General features: G+C 33.5%; 1 protein-coding gene across 7 annotated transcripts in view; it reads left to right on the plus strand.

The window, feature by feature from the left end:
- GCP1 (glycoprotease 1) overlaps positions 1-18,598 on the plus strand; it is a 263,036-nt gene that overhangs the window by 183,029 nt on the left and 61,409 nt on the right. For 5 of the 7 annotated variants that reach the window (XM_089792139.1, XM_089792142.1, XM_089792137.1 and 2 more), the window contains 3 exons: positions 2,862-2,940; positions 3,176-3,259; positions 3,463-3,577. In XM_089792139.1, the coding sequence (XP_089648265.1) occupies positions 2,862-2,940; positions 3,176-3,259; positions 3,463-3,577 (278 nt within the window). The remainder of the gene's footprint in view (positions 1-2,861; positions 2,941-3,175; positions 3,260-3,462; positions 3,578-18,598) is intronic. The other 2 variants (XR_016353980.1, XR_016353979.1) reach the window with 1 other exon arrangement.

Below are 18,598 nucleotides of genomic sequence, written 5' to 3' on the forward strand. Positions count from 1 at the left end.
TTTGGAAAATCGGATTTTAGGACACTTTTGTGTAGATTTCACACTATGAATGTCATTCTATGAATGTAACACTCTGATTCTCATAGAATGGCATCTTATTGACATCAATTTAACATGTACGCTATCTTACTAACCTTGGAAACACAAGTTTGATCAATTTATGTGGTGATCACCATATGAAGACTAAGAAACTAAGTGAATTTGGAGGGTAGGCTGAAGGTTAGAGAGTTTTGGCCAAACAAGGGCACCATTTTATGATGGAATGTGTAGAGACATGCTGTATAAAAGGTGTTCCAACCTTTATTTGTTGTAGGAAACTTTGGGAAGCGTGACATTGAGGAGGCCCTAAATTTAAGGGTTTTGAGGGCACAATTTGGGGCTTTTGTACCTAGAAACATCTCGGGGTCAAATTGACTTCATAATACTTTGATTTGAACCTATTTATGACACTATGCAAAGATTTGGAGCCTAGGGGTTTGAATGGCTAATTAGCACTTCCTTTGTAAATGCATGAGAATTAGGCCTTAAAAATCTGAGAAACAGTGAAAACAGTCATATACCGTCCAAAGAAACCTACCCTATCCTTTTGGTATGTTAAGGTACTCCATAACGGGTACTCAAAAATATAATTTATTTGCCTGGTGTTTTGGAAAAAGTTGAAGAAAAGTCCTTGTGAATGTTGCTGCTGTTACAAGGCATGCTATTAGGCCTAGTTTGAAGAATATTGAAGTTTTGATATCTAAACCATTGAAGAAAGTCTGAAACCTGTTCAAGTACCTTGGATTGCATATTTTAGGGCTTTTGGATCACATCATAAGACTTGTTGGTGGATAATTTACCATTTCACTTATTGAAGGCACTTTTGGTCACTAGATTCAATTGTGCATTTGACTGAGTTTGTATTTGGGACCTTGCATCCACCATATTCCTTTGCCACCTCTGCATCAGGCTTTATTTCTCCCTCTTCATCATTTGAATATATGTTGAACTTAGGAAGCACATATCATGCATTATAATATTTGTAAAAAACTGGTTAAGTTTTTCTGTAAGTTTGAGGAATAATTTTTATATGGTCATTTTGAATAGTTCTTGAACCTCACTTCCTGTCCAAATTTCAGTAAAGATAAGTAGTTTTTAAAATATAATTTTTTCCAGAGCAATCTAAATGCAGATCAACCTCTAATAGTTATGATCTAGTATAAGATAAAATATATTTCAAATGTGAATGAAATGTTTTGGTTAATCCAATATTATTTAAAAAAATCTGCAGTTAAAACTTTTTTACTGTTAGACCTTTTATTGAGCATGTATAAATTGGATTTTGAGTGTTTTAACTTTTGGGACACATACTGATGTTTAAGATGTTTTGATAGATTGCTTTCAATAATTTGGAGCTCATCTGACATATGTTGATATTTAAAGCAGTCTGTTTTCAAGTTTTGAGTTTCTTTCGTGCAATTCATTATGTTGCTCTCCATTTCTCACACTATTTCTAACATGAATAGAAGACATTAGTGACTATTGGTTGACGATATTTGTTTTTTGAGTCTGATTTGCACTTTTTTATTACTGATGTTCATATTTCATTTAACATCATACACAGACTTCGTGATGATGATGCATATTACATTTTTCCTATGGTTTTAACAAAAATTAAACTACCTTGCCCATCACAGCTGGATGTCCCCTTCCAAGTACTATGCATGTTTTTGTCTCTTCCCCACATCAAACCAGCTCTCCCATTTCGTCAAATCGTTCACCATGTCTTTACGGTTTTTTGTCCTTCAAAACTTGGCGATTAAAGAGTACTTCGCTAACCGATCCTATTGCTTCAACAATAATTTTATCAGATTTATTTTGGAAAATATCACCAATCAGCATAGTTGACACTTGAAGAATCCAAAAATTGTCTTTAACATATTCACAGATTTCTAACATTCATTTAATTTTGTAAAGAATATTTGTTTCTTTTAAAAAAAGACACTCTATCTACCATCAACTGTTAGTGCAGATCTGCTCCCACAATATAAAAAACTTGGTAAAGAACAAAGTTCAGCAGAATATGAAATGATGTTGAGATGTTAGAAGACTATTTGTGAATATCAGTGTAAAAAATGTGCAATGACTATGAAAATTAGAATGACATAAATGCTATGGTAATTATAAAATTTTAATTTTTACACTCTAAATTATACTTCTGTTTCTTACAAGAAATCTGATACAAACAGCTTACGAATTACCATTATATCTAATTTTTATTGGACATTTTTTGTTGCCCATGTGCCATGTTTGAGATATGATTTGGTTTAATCAATAACTTCACTTGTTTCTGTGGGTTTATTTGTCATTTTAATCAATAATCTATGATGCTTATGAGGGCTGTAAGTACTTCCTAATGTCAGAATTCCTGCAAAATGCCTCTATGACAGTATTACTTAACACTTAAATTGGCATCTCAATGGTGGAAAAGGAATCCTTGCAAAAAAATAAGCTGTAACAAGTAACTTTATCTTAACACTACCAACTTCAAAAATACACTGCGGCAGGAACTAGACACTTTGCGTCCTTGTTTATTTTTATTTTTTTGGATCAATGTAAATTTATTTTTAATTTTGATATTATGATTTATTATGCAATATTGTTCTAGATATATTGACATCACAGTATTCATATTCTACTTCTGTGTATGTTTTGTTCATAGATTAACCTGGTTATGTTGTGCATAATGGAAAGTAACAAGATTTTAGTGATTTGATATGGATGATGTTATCCCTATAGTATATGTCAAAGATGAGTTACTGTGAAACGTTTCTTCAAATAAAAGAGAGAATCTCATTGTGGGTTGATTATTTCTAATGTAGTGATGCAATCAGCGTTCCTATTATTTCTGCTAGCAGCGAGGACCGAAAACTACGGGCAAATATTGCCGCTTCTTTCCAGGTACAAGTTTTTGTTCGAAGTCTGTTCATAAACTTTAGGACTACTCTAGTTTAGGAAACACATAGTTAACATTCAATAATCCATGTACTAGAATTGAAATTTAATAAAAGAATGATATGCTTAGCATTTCTTTTGAAAAGGTCATATTTATCATACCAATACTGATTTTACAAATGCCTAAGTAAGATGATGAGGGGGCAATTTTCTCTAACCTTACTCTGATTGCTATGTTAAGAGAGTTGCTGTGTTACACTTGGAGCAAAAATGTGAGCGAGCAGTTGAGTGGGCCCAGAAGATGGAACCATTTATTAAAAGTTTGGTATGGTTTATGAATATTATGATTATACAATATTATTGAGAAAGTCTGCTGCTGTAGTTACTTAAATAACTGATGGAACCATTTATTAAAAGTTTGGTATGGTTTATGAATTTTGTTATTATACAATATTATTGATAAAGTTTACTGCTAGAGATACTTAAATAACAGAGCAATGCATTCTAACTGATGCTTTCATTGAACAGGTTTTATCTGGAGGTGTTGCTTCAAATCACTATGTACGAATGCAGCTTGATAAAATTGCAAAGAAACATAACTTAAAGCTTGTTTGCCCACCTCCAAACCTTTGCACAGATAATGGTTTGTCTATAGTTCTTCCCATGACCTTGACACCACCCGTTGCATGATGAATACATAGTCTGACTGTCAGACATAGAAATACTTGCTTACTGTACAGACATAACTCCATTTGCCTATAAAGATCAAAGAATTTGAAAAGGAAAATCATAGTATGTAACGAGTGTTTCTAAATTAAAATAATTCAATGCTAGATGTTATCAGCATGCAGAGTTTCGTTACTTTAGAGGAAACACAATACTTAATTTGTTATATGTTGTATAGATTCTCAAGAATGAGTGCACATTGTCCAAGATTAACAACCACTGCATTGTTGCCAAGATATTGGGTAGTTAGATGGTTGGCACATCCAAGGGAACTACATGGTCAAGTCGGTTCGCCTTGCGACCCCTCGGACACTATATGTAAACATTATTCCCTTTCATTGAGAGATGTTGGTATGGAATACTATTGTGTATGGTGACTAAGCAATGAATATAATATAATTGTTCTCTACTTCAATTCTGTGTTAAGTACCTTTCCTTCTGTATGCATTTAGTTTTGTTGCCCATTAGGGAATATAATATAATATCAAGAGTTTTGGCCTTTAGAATATCAACATATGATATTCACCAAAACTTTGAGGAATGGTCTACAAAAGATCAACACTTGATATTCACCATGTACTCAATAACACAATGGTCTCCAAAATATCAACATATGATATTCACCATTTTGATATCACATTTGAGTATAGGTCTCCAAAATAACAATATATGATATTCACCAAATACTCTTTGAGTAATGGTCTCTTGAACATCAAGTTGCATGATATTCACGAAGTATTCCATGTAATGGCCTCCATAACATTAGTTTGCATTACATTCAGCATGTTCTCAAAAATGTTTATAAGTTATGTGCACGCGCATTCTTATAATACGTACCATATAAACTTCCACTATGCAAAGTATAATCTATCATGATCTGCATAGACATCGTCAGATATCCATCTTAATAGAAAATGAAGTTATTATAAGATCATCACATTTCAATAACTTCTGCAAATACAAGTGATAATCATTTGTAAGTCGTCACTTCCTCATGATGTACACAGGGGGTAGGCCCATTAAAAGCACACAGTCACGAGGTATATTTATAAATCACAGTTCTCTTGACTAGTATGATTTATTGATCACCAAAGAATCCATCACAACATGCTTTACTCCCTTTGACTCAATATGATCAAGATCACCAAAGGTTGACTAAATCATATCCTCTATTTGCTCCCTCTCTTTCAAGGTTGCCTCTAATGAAATGTTAGGCTCCCTCTGAATCTCAATCTTCCTTTTCTTGCAATAACATTCTCGGAGGAAAAGATCAAGACACATAGCTCTTACAATATGTATTGAAATTAGAAATAAGAATAATTCTACATAATTATAAATATTATTCCAATAAAATATAGATAAATATATATTTTGAACATATATCCATATATTCAATCTTCTATATATATTGTACTCTATATTTTCAACATATTATTTCCTTATTAATTGCATGTAAAATGCTCACAAAAATAAATAGAAATAAGATTGGACATAACAAAAATACTCATCTCTCCTTTAAAATTGTATTATATGGAGAGTCCTAATAAAATTTTGATCTTTTCTCAAACCTTAGTGGATGCGAGGGCCCATGGTTACTGTTCTTGCGACTTATGTAAATTCCACCATCAATCTTATCATGCCCAATCACCTAATTGTAGGTCGATATGGATTAATATCTGGTCTCTTTATATAAGAAAATATCCTTCACAAAGGATTGTTCCTCTATACATCCAAAGTGCCATGTAGCCTCTCTTTTTTAGTCTCTCCTTACAGAGCTAGTTTATTTACATTAATAGTCACAAGGGGTGTTGATGCTTCACACTCCACATGTATCCAAAGAATGATGGCATTTAATGTTTCGACTTCTTTATTATTAAGTGTCTTCATCACTTATGATTTGGTACCTTGGATATGGATGTAATGGAGCCCACCAAACTCATGAGTTGATGATGAGCAGTATAAATGCTCTTCAATATCTCAGATTTTAGTCAACCAAAGTTGAATTAATGAGTCTTCATTTGAGTATCAATAAAGATAAATTTCAAATACCAATCTTGTGAGTTGTAATATGTGTTTGTTGTTATGAGTTGCGATCAACTATTCTTGGAATTTAATCAATCTAGATTTTGAAGTTTCAATATTAATACCAGTATTTCCAGCCAATATCTTTCCCATACGATTTGCTGATTGACTTAGTTTTCACTAATTTAGCACACTAACCATTTTGACTTAAATATCATATCTCATCTCATAGTATTAAATTTGGAAGAGCTGCAATTCGTCCTTTTATGATGCCTAGCAAAGCTTGCTGACTATAACATGTGTTTGGGGCTGAATAGTTATTGAGCGGTGACCTCCCCATTTATGTCCAACTCAATGATGTATGGCGTTTGTAGTTCTTGTAATTCTATCAATTTGAGATTGGCTGAACTGGACTCTCTTATGTATAATCACAATTCCCATGAATGAAGACCATTGCAGCACCAAATGTTGAATGTTATTGGATCCTGTAACAAATCAGGAATCACTTTGTTTATAACTTGAAGCGTTGAATATGCATTTGTATTGCAGACTTGGACATCTTCGTTCCCAACCGCAAATCATTCTAGCATGGCCGTTCTTCTTCTTCTTCTTCCTGTCGTTTCCTTTCCTTATTATTATTCTCCTTCCATTGACTTTACCTATGTTGGCAATATATGGTTTCTACGTTGCCTGAATCTTTCCTCTCATTTTCTGCCATTTTGGGAGAATATTGAATGATTGAAGTAAGACATGATATACTTTGATAATTCCTCCTATCGTTGCATATGTATGGACTTCTCTTTTTTTTATTTCTTCATTCATCTCACTCCCATCTGCTCGTCTTATTCTTTTTCACATTTTCAGCCTGCTCTGATACCGTGTTGCTTTTCTTAGGACCGCTGCAGATGTAATAGCACTGCCATAATGTTTGGTATGTGCTTTCCAAACGGCACCGTTCTCTTGTATTTATATGAGGAATAAACCAAGAGAAGAAGCATGTTTCTTCATGAGACATGTCTATTCATCAATATAATTAATATAATGGCAAACTTTTATATATATATATATTTCTCTTTGATCTCAAAAGTTTATCCTACTAAAGCTACCAAAACATCAACAATATCTTATAGGCATTCTGAATCCTTCCAATGGATGATCCTTCAAATAACCATGAAAACCATATTTATCGGAAGAGTATATCTATTTCATTGCTTTTTGACTCAGAAAACATAATAAATCAAAACTCCTTGTACAGTTCGAAAGAAGCTTTGGTGAATTGGCTCTCAAAAATAAATTAAGCTCATGTGAGCAAATCATTCAACCACTCATGCAAACATTATCTTTCCGTTGCTTCTTCATGCTAGCGACAAAATCTCTTCATCAAAAGCCTGGGTTTAGTCACAAATTATCTCCACACGTAGTTGCTTGAACTTGTGCACAAAGTGCTCAAAGACCAAAAACCTGTCAGTTGTACATTACTGCATAGGAAATCCATGAAATATTAATAAGATTCCGGTGTACAAATCAATTTTATTGTATGATGAAACATAATAGGCATGCCCTACATGCTTTTGATGTGAGTTTTGTGACCACTTCAACATGTAGGGTATATTATTAAGCACTCTACCCTCTCTTGAATAGGGAAACTCTAAGTGCTAAACAATGTAGAATTTTGTGTGATCAAGTGAAGTAACCCCAAGGTTTACGATGCATACGTGCAACTTTTTGTTTGACACAATTTAGTTATAATGCGATATATTGGATATCATAAAGCAACATTTTCTATTCATTCATGGACATCTTATCAATTCTTCTTCTCAAAGTGTCTGGAACTTCAAACACTAATTTGACTGCAAATAATTGAGAAAAAGATAAAATGTGTACAAAAATTTACTTTATTCCTAAGGACAAGGATATCGATGGAATATGCTTACATGAGTGAATTGATATAGCTAAGCCTTGCTTTGCCAAATGAAACAACTACACCAAGGTGATACAATCTCAAAAGGGAATGATTGATTTTCATGTTGCAAACATTCATCCACATACCAAGATTGACACAATCTAAATAAACATTCACAATCAAACTTAGTACTTAATAAGTCTAGACCAATCCTACACTGTGACTTGCAATCAAAAAGTAACAAAAAGTACGGATGAACAAGGAATTCATCATTCATCTTTACATTTCTCCATATCAATCAATGAACTTTAAGAAACGATGAGAAGTAGACCCCATGCAAACTGTTGAAATAAAACATAGAAACTCACCATATCTTTTAATGAAAATCATGTTTTTATTACAAACATTTTCTTGGCATCAATTTCTTGTCTTCTCTACTGTAATGTCCCTTTAATCGATCTCTTAATAATTTAGGACGATTTACTTATAACTTCAATTTCAAGAGACTTCTTCCTGACCTTGATATTGGTATGTTGATTATGTATTTAAATCACTATATCTAAATCTTTTAATAAAGAAACATTATTTTAATATGATCCTTGACTGTGCGATTACCACCATATAATGTGGGTTTCCTTGAACTTACTAGATTGATTGTATATCCCAAATGATTGTGTCGATAAAGACTAAAGAAAGAAAGGTGAGCCTTATTACCATTCCCTCTATCACAGTTTAATCTCTTATTGAGTTTCATCTTCAAACACCTCATCTTGCTGACATTATTATACGTATAGCTGCTATTCGTATTCACTCTCAAATATGGATGAAGTTTTCATTCTTCCCATTTTCTTCTCTACTTAATATGGATATATTACTTCTATTGTGGATTCTTATATTGGGCCTATATTTTATTTTGTGCATATATAAAATCCAAGTAACTGAAGGATACATTGTTTAGCGTTGACATTCCTCTTTCTCAAGTGTTGCATGTAATTCAGTCCTAGCTGCTGAATGGTGCACAGTCTATTATAAAAGCCGCATATTTCCCTGAAGTTAATCCAACTCTCCAGATTGATATTATGTATGTGTAATGTTCTTCTGTAAGCTAATGGTTCAAGAACATATTTGATATTGGATATCACTAATAAGACCAATCTTCTAACAAATGCTGATTAGTATGGACGACTGTTTGGATTGTTTAACTGTATATTCAGAAATCCCATTTGCTCCCATCATTAGTTGTAAATTCCTCCCATCCGATTCCTACTCTGTTTGAATCTGGCTAATGTCTGAATGCATAGAAATTAATGATTACCTTTTTCAATATATATTCAGATGCTGATTTTGTGCAGACCCTTTTCTTCTTCTCCATTATATGTAAATATGGAGGAATGTCCCTACTTTATTGACTCCCAAGTGTCTATAGTCTTTTCTGAAGCGATCCTTGAAGCTATTCTCCCAAGTCTTGCAGGAAGACTGATTTTCACATATTATCAATTCCAGATTCATGACTATGTGTCAAATCTGATGGATGATGGTGCTTTCTGTGATATCTCTCCCTACTTGATTTTATATATGTCTTCTCATACGTTCAATGCTAGTAGAGATGCCTATTTAGAAAGGTCATGACTGATCATGATGCTTTATAGTTGGTATATTATATTATATGTTTCTATAATATAATGTATATTTTTTATAATATGAATATATATTTTTATAAATTTATATTTATAATAATATTTTAATATAGATTTCATATATATATATATATATATATATATATATATATATATATATATATATATATATTAGTATAATATCTTGCATCTATTGTCTTTATTAAAATATTATTATATTTATGAGAAAGGGAGCAAAAATGAGCGAACAATTATCTAATGAACTTAGGAATATTATAGAACAGACAAACCAAACTCTAGCAGAGCAAATAGAGAGATCAAACCAAGCACTTCTCCAAGCATTGCAAAACATGCAAAATTCCATAAACAATCAAAAAAACAATAATTCTAGGGGGAGAGACATAAGTCCAAATCACTCAGAAAATAATGGAGCTTCATCATCTCGGATGCCCAAACCCCCTTTCTTACCTAGGGAGGACCCCTCGATGGAAGGGGAGGGACAAGCAACCAATAATGCCATTGAGAACGCAAGAGCTTATGCCAGCCTTGAACTAGAAATTAGAGAGCTAGTAACATTTAGAGAATTTTGTGAAGGCAATAGACAAGAAACTCCTAGGAGGGGAAGAGGACCTCAAAATCAAGATTTTAAAAGCAAAGTAAATAAAGTAACACTTCCAAATTTTGATGGATCAGAAAAATCCATGGCACATGCCTGGCTACAAAAATTGAACACTCATCTCACCCTTAGCACTATGACGGAAGAAGACGCACTTCAGCTTGCGATTCTTCACTTGGAGGTAATGGCACACGATTGGTGGCACCATGGCCTTGTTACTCAAGGGCACCAAAATATCACTTCTTATGAAGAATTCTCTCAAAAACTCATTAAGAGATTTGATAGAAGGCATCCCCAAGAGAATTTTAAGAAATTGACTCAAATAAGGCAGGAAGGAACAGTGGAGGATTATATAAAAGAGTTCCAGAAGATTTCAGTCCAAGTCACAGGAGTAGATGACCACCGCTCCACCTACTTGTTCATAGAAGGATTAAAAGACTCATTAAAGGGTCTAGTAAGTGCCCTAAAGCCTTCATCCTTAGATGATGCTTTTGAAATAGCACTAAAATTGGAGGTCTCAACTACAAATAACAAGTCATGGAATAAGCTCAACACAAAATCTCACAAGAAAGATAAGTTATACAAAAAGTTCATACCTACAAAAGAACGAGAGGAGTTGAAGAAAAACAATTTATGCTTCAAATGCCAAGAACCATGGGGGCCGGGCCATAGTTGCAACCAAAAGAGAAACCCTTGTCATAATTGCAGTGAAGATTGGGTACGAGGACATAAATGTAAAAAGAGGGGCTGCCTCCAAAGAATGGAAGAAGACCTTGAGAAAGAAAATACCAAAAAAAGAGCAAAATATGAGGAAAGCGATGAAGAAGAAGAAGAAGAAGGAGAAGGATATGGAGTGATAGCCACTATTACTCAATCTTCTAAGCATCGAATCTTAAGAATTAGGAGCACTCTTAATGGACAGAAAGTCATTGCACCAGTTGATAGTGGAGCATCCCATAACTACATTGATGAAAAACTAGTTAATAAAATGAAGTAAAAAACTGAAAAGTTCAAGGGATTTACTGCTTCTCAAGCCACAGGATCATTGGTACGATGTACAAACGTGATTCCACAACAAGAAATCACATTGGGAAGAAAACACACCATCAGAGAGGACTTGCATGTGGTTCCACTAGATTCAAATATAATTTTGGGGGCTCCATAGATATTTTCTTTGGGATGTTTTAAGTTTGATCTTCCAAACTTGAAGATCCAATTTGAGCACGAAGGGAAAGAAATAACATTGGAAGGAATACCTGATAGTTCTACGAAACAAGTCTCATGCAAAAGAATAGAAAGAATATTACGGCATGGTCAAGGAGAGTAGGTTGCACAATGCTTAGTGCTAAACAAATCTACTCCACAAGAATCAGCCATTCATATAGATATTGAGCCCATTATTAAGAAACATCAAAGGGTGTTTGTAGAAATTCCACCAGGATTACCACCGAAAAGAGGATTTGAACACATTATGGAATTGGAAAAAGATGCTAAACCAATGATTACCACCCCTTACCGACATCCTCAAAAATATAAAGATGAAATTAAAAAAGGCATTCAAGAACTCCTAACAATGGGACATATTCAACCTAGTTCAAGTTCTTTTGCATCACCGGTGGTACTTGTGAAAAAGAAGGATGGGACAATGAGGATGTGTATAGATTATCGAGCACTAAATAAGAAAACTATTAAAAATCGCTATCCCATTCCTACGGTGGATGAACTCATAGACCTACTTCATGGAGCAATATATTTTTCTAAGATTGATTTATGATCAAGATACCACCAAATCAGAATGAGGAAGGAGGATGTTCCCAAGACGGCATTTAGATGTCATTATGGACATTTTGAGTTTCTAGTTCTACCCTTTGGCCTCACTAATGCCCCGGCCACTTTCCAATCATGCATGAATCATATCTTCCGGAAACAACTCAGGAAATTTCTACTTATATTCTTTGATGACCTTCTTATCTATAGTAGGTCATGGCCGGAGCACCTCCAACACATTGAAGAAGTCCTAAACATATTGGAATCTAAATCCTTATTTGCAAAAGCATCAAAGTGTGAATTTGGGTTAGAAGAAATTCTCTACCTAGGTCATAAAATCAGTGCCAAGGGTGTAAGCATGGATGAAGAAAAAGTTAAAGCAATAAGGGAATGGCCAAAACCCAAGACCCTAACTCAACTTAGGGGATTTTTGGACTTATGCAGCTACTACAGACGATTTGTGAAGAATTTTTCCAAGATAGCATCCCCTCTAATAGACTTAATAAAAAAAGGAAATTTTGGATGGAATGAGGCAGCACAGGAAGCTTTTGAAGAGTTAAAGAAAAAAATGAGCTCTTGCCCAGTCTTAGCTATTCCAGATTTTGCACTACCTTTTGAATTACAGTGTGATGCTTCAGGTGAGGAATTGGGGCAGTACTCATGCAAAACAAACACCCTATTGCTTTCGAGAGCCGAAAACTTTCAAAGACAAAAAGGCACTACTCAATCTATGATAAGGAAATGTTGGCTATCATGCACGCATTGGAAAAATTTAGACAATACCTAGTATGTGGAAGGTTCAATATTAAGATAAACCATAACAGCTTAAGGTTTTTTATGAATCAGAAAGACCTTAATGAGCGTCAGCAAAAATGGGTAAGCAAGATCCAAGCCTATAATTTTGATATTGAGTACGTCAAAGGAACCAATAATGTAGTAGCAGATGCCTTATCTCGGCAAGGCCATTTGAACACTTTTACTAGTATCACAGGCGATTGGAAAAATGACACTGTTGCAGAATATGCTAAGGACCCAAGAACTAATGAGATCATGGAGGGAAATATACCCAATGATGAATTCAAAATAATTGAAGAACTCATTCTATACAGGGGAAGAATACTGCTTGCAGCAAACTCCAAGGTTAAAGGAAAAATTATGAAGGAATACCATCACAACCCTCTATCTGGACACACAGGGTTCTGTAAGACTTACAAGAAGATAAGGGAGAGGTACTTTTGGAAAGGCCAGAAGGACATTATGAAGTATGTCCAAGAATATATCACATGCTAGAAGAATAAGTCTGAATAGAACCACCCTGCTGGTTTATTACAACCATTACCCATTCCAAATCAAAAGTGGGAAAGCGTTTCCATGGATTTCATTACAAGGTTACCAAAAGTGTGAGAAGGAGATTCCATATTTGTAGTGGTGGATAGGTTAACCAAATATGCACATTTCTTTCCAATATCCATACATCATAAGGCACCACAGATAGCAAAGATATTCTTCAAAGAAATTTCTAGGCTACACGGGTTACCAAAGAATATTATTAGTGACAGGGATAGCAAGTTTCTTAGCCTGTTTTGGAAAGAACTTTTTCAGTTAGCAGGAACTGCGTTGGCTCCCAGCACCAGTTACCACCCCCAGATGGACGGACAAACCAAAATTGTTAATAAATTGGATAGAAGGATATCTTAGAAACTATGTGACAGGACAGCAAAATGCATGGACCAAATGGTTATACTTAGGAGAATACTACTATAATAAGACCCATCACATGTCAATTGGAATGAGTCTGTTTAAAGCATTATATGGATATCAGGCCACCACATTCGGAGATTTGATTATTCAAGAAAGCAAGGTACTAGGAGCCAAGGATTTCATCCAACAAAACATTGATATTATGAAAACTCTAAAGGATAATCTCCACCATGCTCAAAACCAATAGAAGATATATGCTGATCAAAAGCGAGTGGAAAGGATGTTCGAAGTTGGAGATTTGGTATTCTTAAGACTACAACCCTACAAAAAATCTTCACTTAAGGTCAGTGGAGCAGAGAAACTAAAGCCATGTTTCTATGGACCATATCGGATCTTAAGAAGGGTAGGTGAAGTAGCCTACGAGATAGAATTACCTGAGAACAGCAGGATTCACAATATCTTTGATGTATCCAGACTAAAGAAAGTCCTCGAGAAACATCTAAGCCCTTGTGTTGATTTGCCGCCACTAGACAATGAAGGAAAACTCATCTTGGAACCTAAGTTTATTCTTGAAAGGTGTGACAGGAAACTGAGGAACAGGACTATTCCAGAATACTTAGTGAAATGGAAAAATCTACCCACGGAAGATGCTACATTGGTGGGAGAAGAAGTCATTTCTCACTCAACATTGCTTGAGGACAAGCAAATTCAGGAAGGGTGGACTGTCATGCGCTATGATTAATGTATTATTTCTTTATAAAAACATATGTTTATATTTGTTTTATTATTTGAGTTAATATCTTAAATACATTATTGTGATAACACTAATGTTAAATTATATCAATCAATAGCATAAAAATTATAATGTTAACAAAATAATAGTATGAATGTTAAACTGATAACATGAAAGTTAAATTAATGTTATATTATTAAATTAATATTAATATTATATTATTATATTTATGTAATTTAATAAATGAATCTAACAATACACTTTTAATTGTTTAAAATAAACAAACAATATCATTATTTATTTTTATTATTATAATAATATTTAATGTTTAAATAAAAAAAACAAAATGTTATTACTATGATAATATTTATTATATTAATATCATTAATTATAATATTTAATAATAATAATATTACTATTAATAATATCATTTAATGACATTCAGATCATACTGTTATCGAAATATCACATTATCGATATTACATTATAATGAATATAATGAAATCATATTACCAATAGATAATGAAACCATACAAAATGATGCCAAGGAAATGGACAGACGCGTCCACAGGTACCGTCAATGTATATATATATATATATATATATATATATATATATATATATATATATATATATATATATATATATATATATATATATATATATATATATATATATATATATATATATATATATACATTGACGTTGCAGAACGAGGGAAGGATACAACATAGAGACAACAACATATAGTTCGAAGGTTGAAAAATCAGAGGATTCAGGCTGCGTTGAATAAAGGAAGGAAAGACCAGATAAATCAAGGCCACCACAGCAATAAAAATAAGCAACTCAACACCCATTGTTGGTTACAAGTATGCAGGACCCAGTCGGCAGGCAGAGTACCGAGGTACTAATCGGTACGTATAAGGTATACCACTACACTGAATTATATTGAAATTTTGTTAATGGTAAATACATGGTACAAGTAATTTATATATATATATATATATATATACACAAATATAGATGTGAATATATGAAATATGAAAATTAGATAAATATTGAATTAAGTGGATACATGTATAATATATATTTATAAAGATACATTCATAAGGATCATGATGACATTAGAAACATATTCTAATTATAGTACATAAGGGTCTATTTCTCGTCCACATTATGATATCTTAAGGTACGGAGTCTGTGGAGGGAGAGGCGGAGTAATTTTGGGCACATGACGAATATCCTCTAGGGAACCGCTTGTAGTCTGTTTCACAGACCCTTTGGCACTGTAAGTCTTCCATCTTATGATAATCGTTATAGGGAGAGAGAAAGATTCTTGTGCCCTATATGAAGAAATCTTCCAAATGATTATGTTCATTAGATTAACACTCATCTTCTCTACACCTTAATAATAATGATGGTTATATGTTGCTAAATATTGGATGATTCCCTAACTTATGCCTAAATTTTTGACTATAAGGTCAAGGGGTAAAAAAAGGGATCATCACATGATACCACTATAATGTCCCTTTAATCGATCTCTTAATATTTTAGGATTATTTACTTATAACTTCCATTTGAAGAGACTTCTTCGTCTAAGACCTTGATATTGGAATATGATTATGTATTTATATCACTATATCTAAATCTCTTTGATAAAAAAACAATATTCACTGCCATATCGAAATTGAGCATGAGTATGCAGCATGTACATGCACAATGAAAATATTAAATAGCAATCTACTCTCACACAGTTAACAAATCTTATGTGATATGAAGAAGCCATTAAACCAAGAGATGCGATGGGAAGGAAAGATATTACTGTAAAGTAGGAAAAATAAAATTGTGTGAGGATGTGCATGCGACATTTCTTATGCAGGTCAAATTTGAATACATGGTCATCCGATAGAAGATAATTAAATTTGATAAAGTAAGTGTGTATTTTCAAAGGATTAATGACTTTGGTCAAGAAACGATATAACTTTTAATTATGAAAAGTCACCATTCCTTATATTTAAAATATAAATAGCGGTCAGATATTGTAAGGAGACATATTCGAACATCCATTCAGATATTGAGAAGCAACATTTTTATATTTTTATATTTTGTAAGGAGTAAGGGCTCAATATGACTTTATAATGAAATTTCATTATTTTATTATTATTTTATTATTTTATTTTAATAATAAAATAAAAATGTTCTTTGTTTATCATTAATGGCATGGAGATTTAAACTACAGGTGAATCGTCCTTCATAACTATATTTTAGAATTTTGTATATGATTTTGATATTAGATAAGTGGATATGGTCAATTAGCATTTTAGATTTGATCATCATAGGTGTTGTGAAATATTAAATTGTTTCCGTACCTTTGTCCAGTTTGTCTCCTTCTCAGCAAAGTTAAAATTCAATCTGGACTAATTTAAGATTGCATTATAATTGGTTTGTCGCATTTGGATTATTAATATTGTTGGTAGTATAAGTGCATTGAACATTATGAAGTTGTACGTGAAAGTTCACCGAAGTTGACTCTATCGCCCGGATCAACAAAGCACTAGTCTTTTGTTTTTGATTAGATAAACAGGTTTTACAAGGATCCTGAAACCCAATAGTTAAAACATATAAGGCTGATAATAAGCGTGAAAGCCCAGCCAAAAAAGTATAAGTTCAGAGGCTGATAATAAGCATAAAGCCCAGCCAAAAAGTAGAGTTCTGAGAAAAGACCAGGAAAAAAGACAAGTAAAACCACGGCCTAAAGCTAGACCAAAAGCCAAAAGACAAAGAAAAACATAACAGCAGGCGAGAGTTATTCCTCGCTCTTTCGTTCTAGCTCTTGCATAACCTAAGCAGCCTCGAAGGCCAGTTGGTTCTCGTCCGCTTCCAGCTGAGGAGAAAATTTAAAATATCCTTCTTACAAAAAATCAAATTCATTATTATTAAAATTTTATCCAAGTGCTCAGCATCGAGTTTCAATAAGATCGAGTTCAACGAATTTGCTAACCGAAGAACTCCAAAGTTTAAATTCGCTTTAGAAAAGCTTTGAACCAAGTGATCAAGTTCAAAGAGAAGGTCTACTAGCTTGGGTGTAGCAGAGCCTGAACTGTAGGGGAATCAAGGTGATTTCCGTTCGTTGGCCAGTATTGATTAGAAGCCCTATTGGAGAAGTGGCAAGCTCTTGGATTTCCAATCTGCGCTTTTGGGAACCAACAGATTGGCGACTCTACTGGGGAGAGTTGCTCACAATACATATTGCGAAGTTACCCAGAATTTCTAAGTTCATAGATCAGTATCAGAACTTGTATCAGTTTGTTTGGAAGTATACTCTGCTGGAAGTAAGAACCTGGAAGATAAATACATTACTCGAAAGAGGTGGCGACTCTATTCAATAAAGTTTTAGTTGGTAACTCTGCTAAGAGAGAGGACTTAGAAGGAGATGATTTGATTATCTAACATGGACAATATGTACTACGATCAGGATACGGATCTATGTTACACCATGGAGGAAGAATACATACATCCCTTAGATGCATTTTTCAATCTGGAACGATATGAAGGCGAGACATCGGCACATTTGTTTATAAGGATGGTGGATATTTTCTGGGAAGTACCTTCAAACATCATGCCTTCACACAAGGAATTGATAAGAAAGTTTTGTGAGTTGGGAACCTCGCCAAATGATCTTGATTTGATTCTTCTTTTCCAAATATTGGATGAAAGTCCCAATTATAGACCTCCTTTGGATGCATTTTGGAATTTAGGAAAGCAAGAAGATGAATCTGCAACACAATTCTTCATAAGGATGTTTAATGCTTATCAAGAAATAACTTCAGAATACAGACGTCCATCATCTGATCTTCTCTACAGGATGCAGGAATTAGGCCTCTTATATGATCATCGGTTTATTAATTTTCTCAAACTTATGGACAATGAGCTGGTTATAGAGGAAAATGAATGCGAGATTGAAGTAACATATGAGTCAAATAAAATTTCAGATTCAAATGGAGATGAAAATTTTTAACATTTTGAAGGAGAATCAGCCCATGATGATACTTATATGCCTACAGGTGATAGTGAATGTGAAAAGGAGGAAGAGGATTCTTTGAGTGTGGAAGAAATTTCAGCTTTGTTAGACATGGAATATTAGAAGCATGTTGAGAAAAATGGCCCAAATTTTTTCTCAAATCACAATGGTGAGCAGATTGATTGATCAGTGCATTCTCAAGATGTATTGGATGAAGGAGATAGTAATTCATAGGAATCATATAGTGAAGATGATGATTCCCAGAAGGATGAAATTAGTACACTATTTGATGAAACATTTGCTGATTCAGATGAAAGTTCTCATGATAGTATGCCTGAATTCTCCATGTACCTAAATCCATTGTTTGAAGAAGAAGTGATTGAAGACAGCTCTGAATTCATTTTATTCTCAAATCCATTGTATGAAGAGGATATTCTCTATACCCAAATCCATCAGCATCATGATGAAGATAGCAGGTCTGATTTTGAAATTGATGAAACTCATGAAGTGTATTTATAAGGTGAAACATTTTTGAATT

Source organism: Cupressus sempervirens, chromosome 7 (assembly GCF_028749045.1).
Source record: "Cupressus sempervirens isolate cs-2001-9-10 chromosome 7, ASM2874904v1, whole genome shotgun sequence".
Taxonomy (NCBI): domain Eukaryota; kingdom Viridiplantae; phylum Streptophyta; class Pinopsida; order Cupressales; family Cupressaceae; genus Cupressus; species Cupressus sempervirens.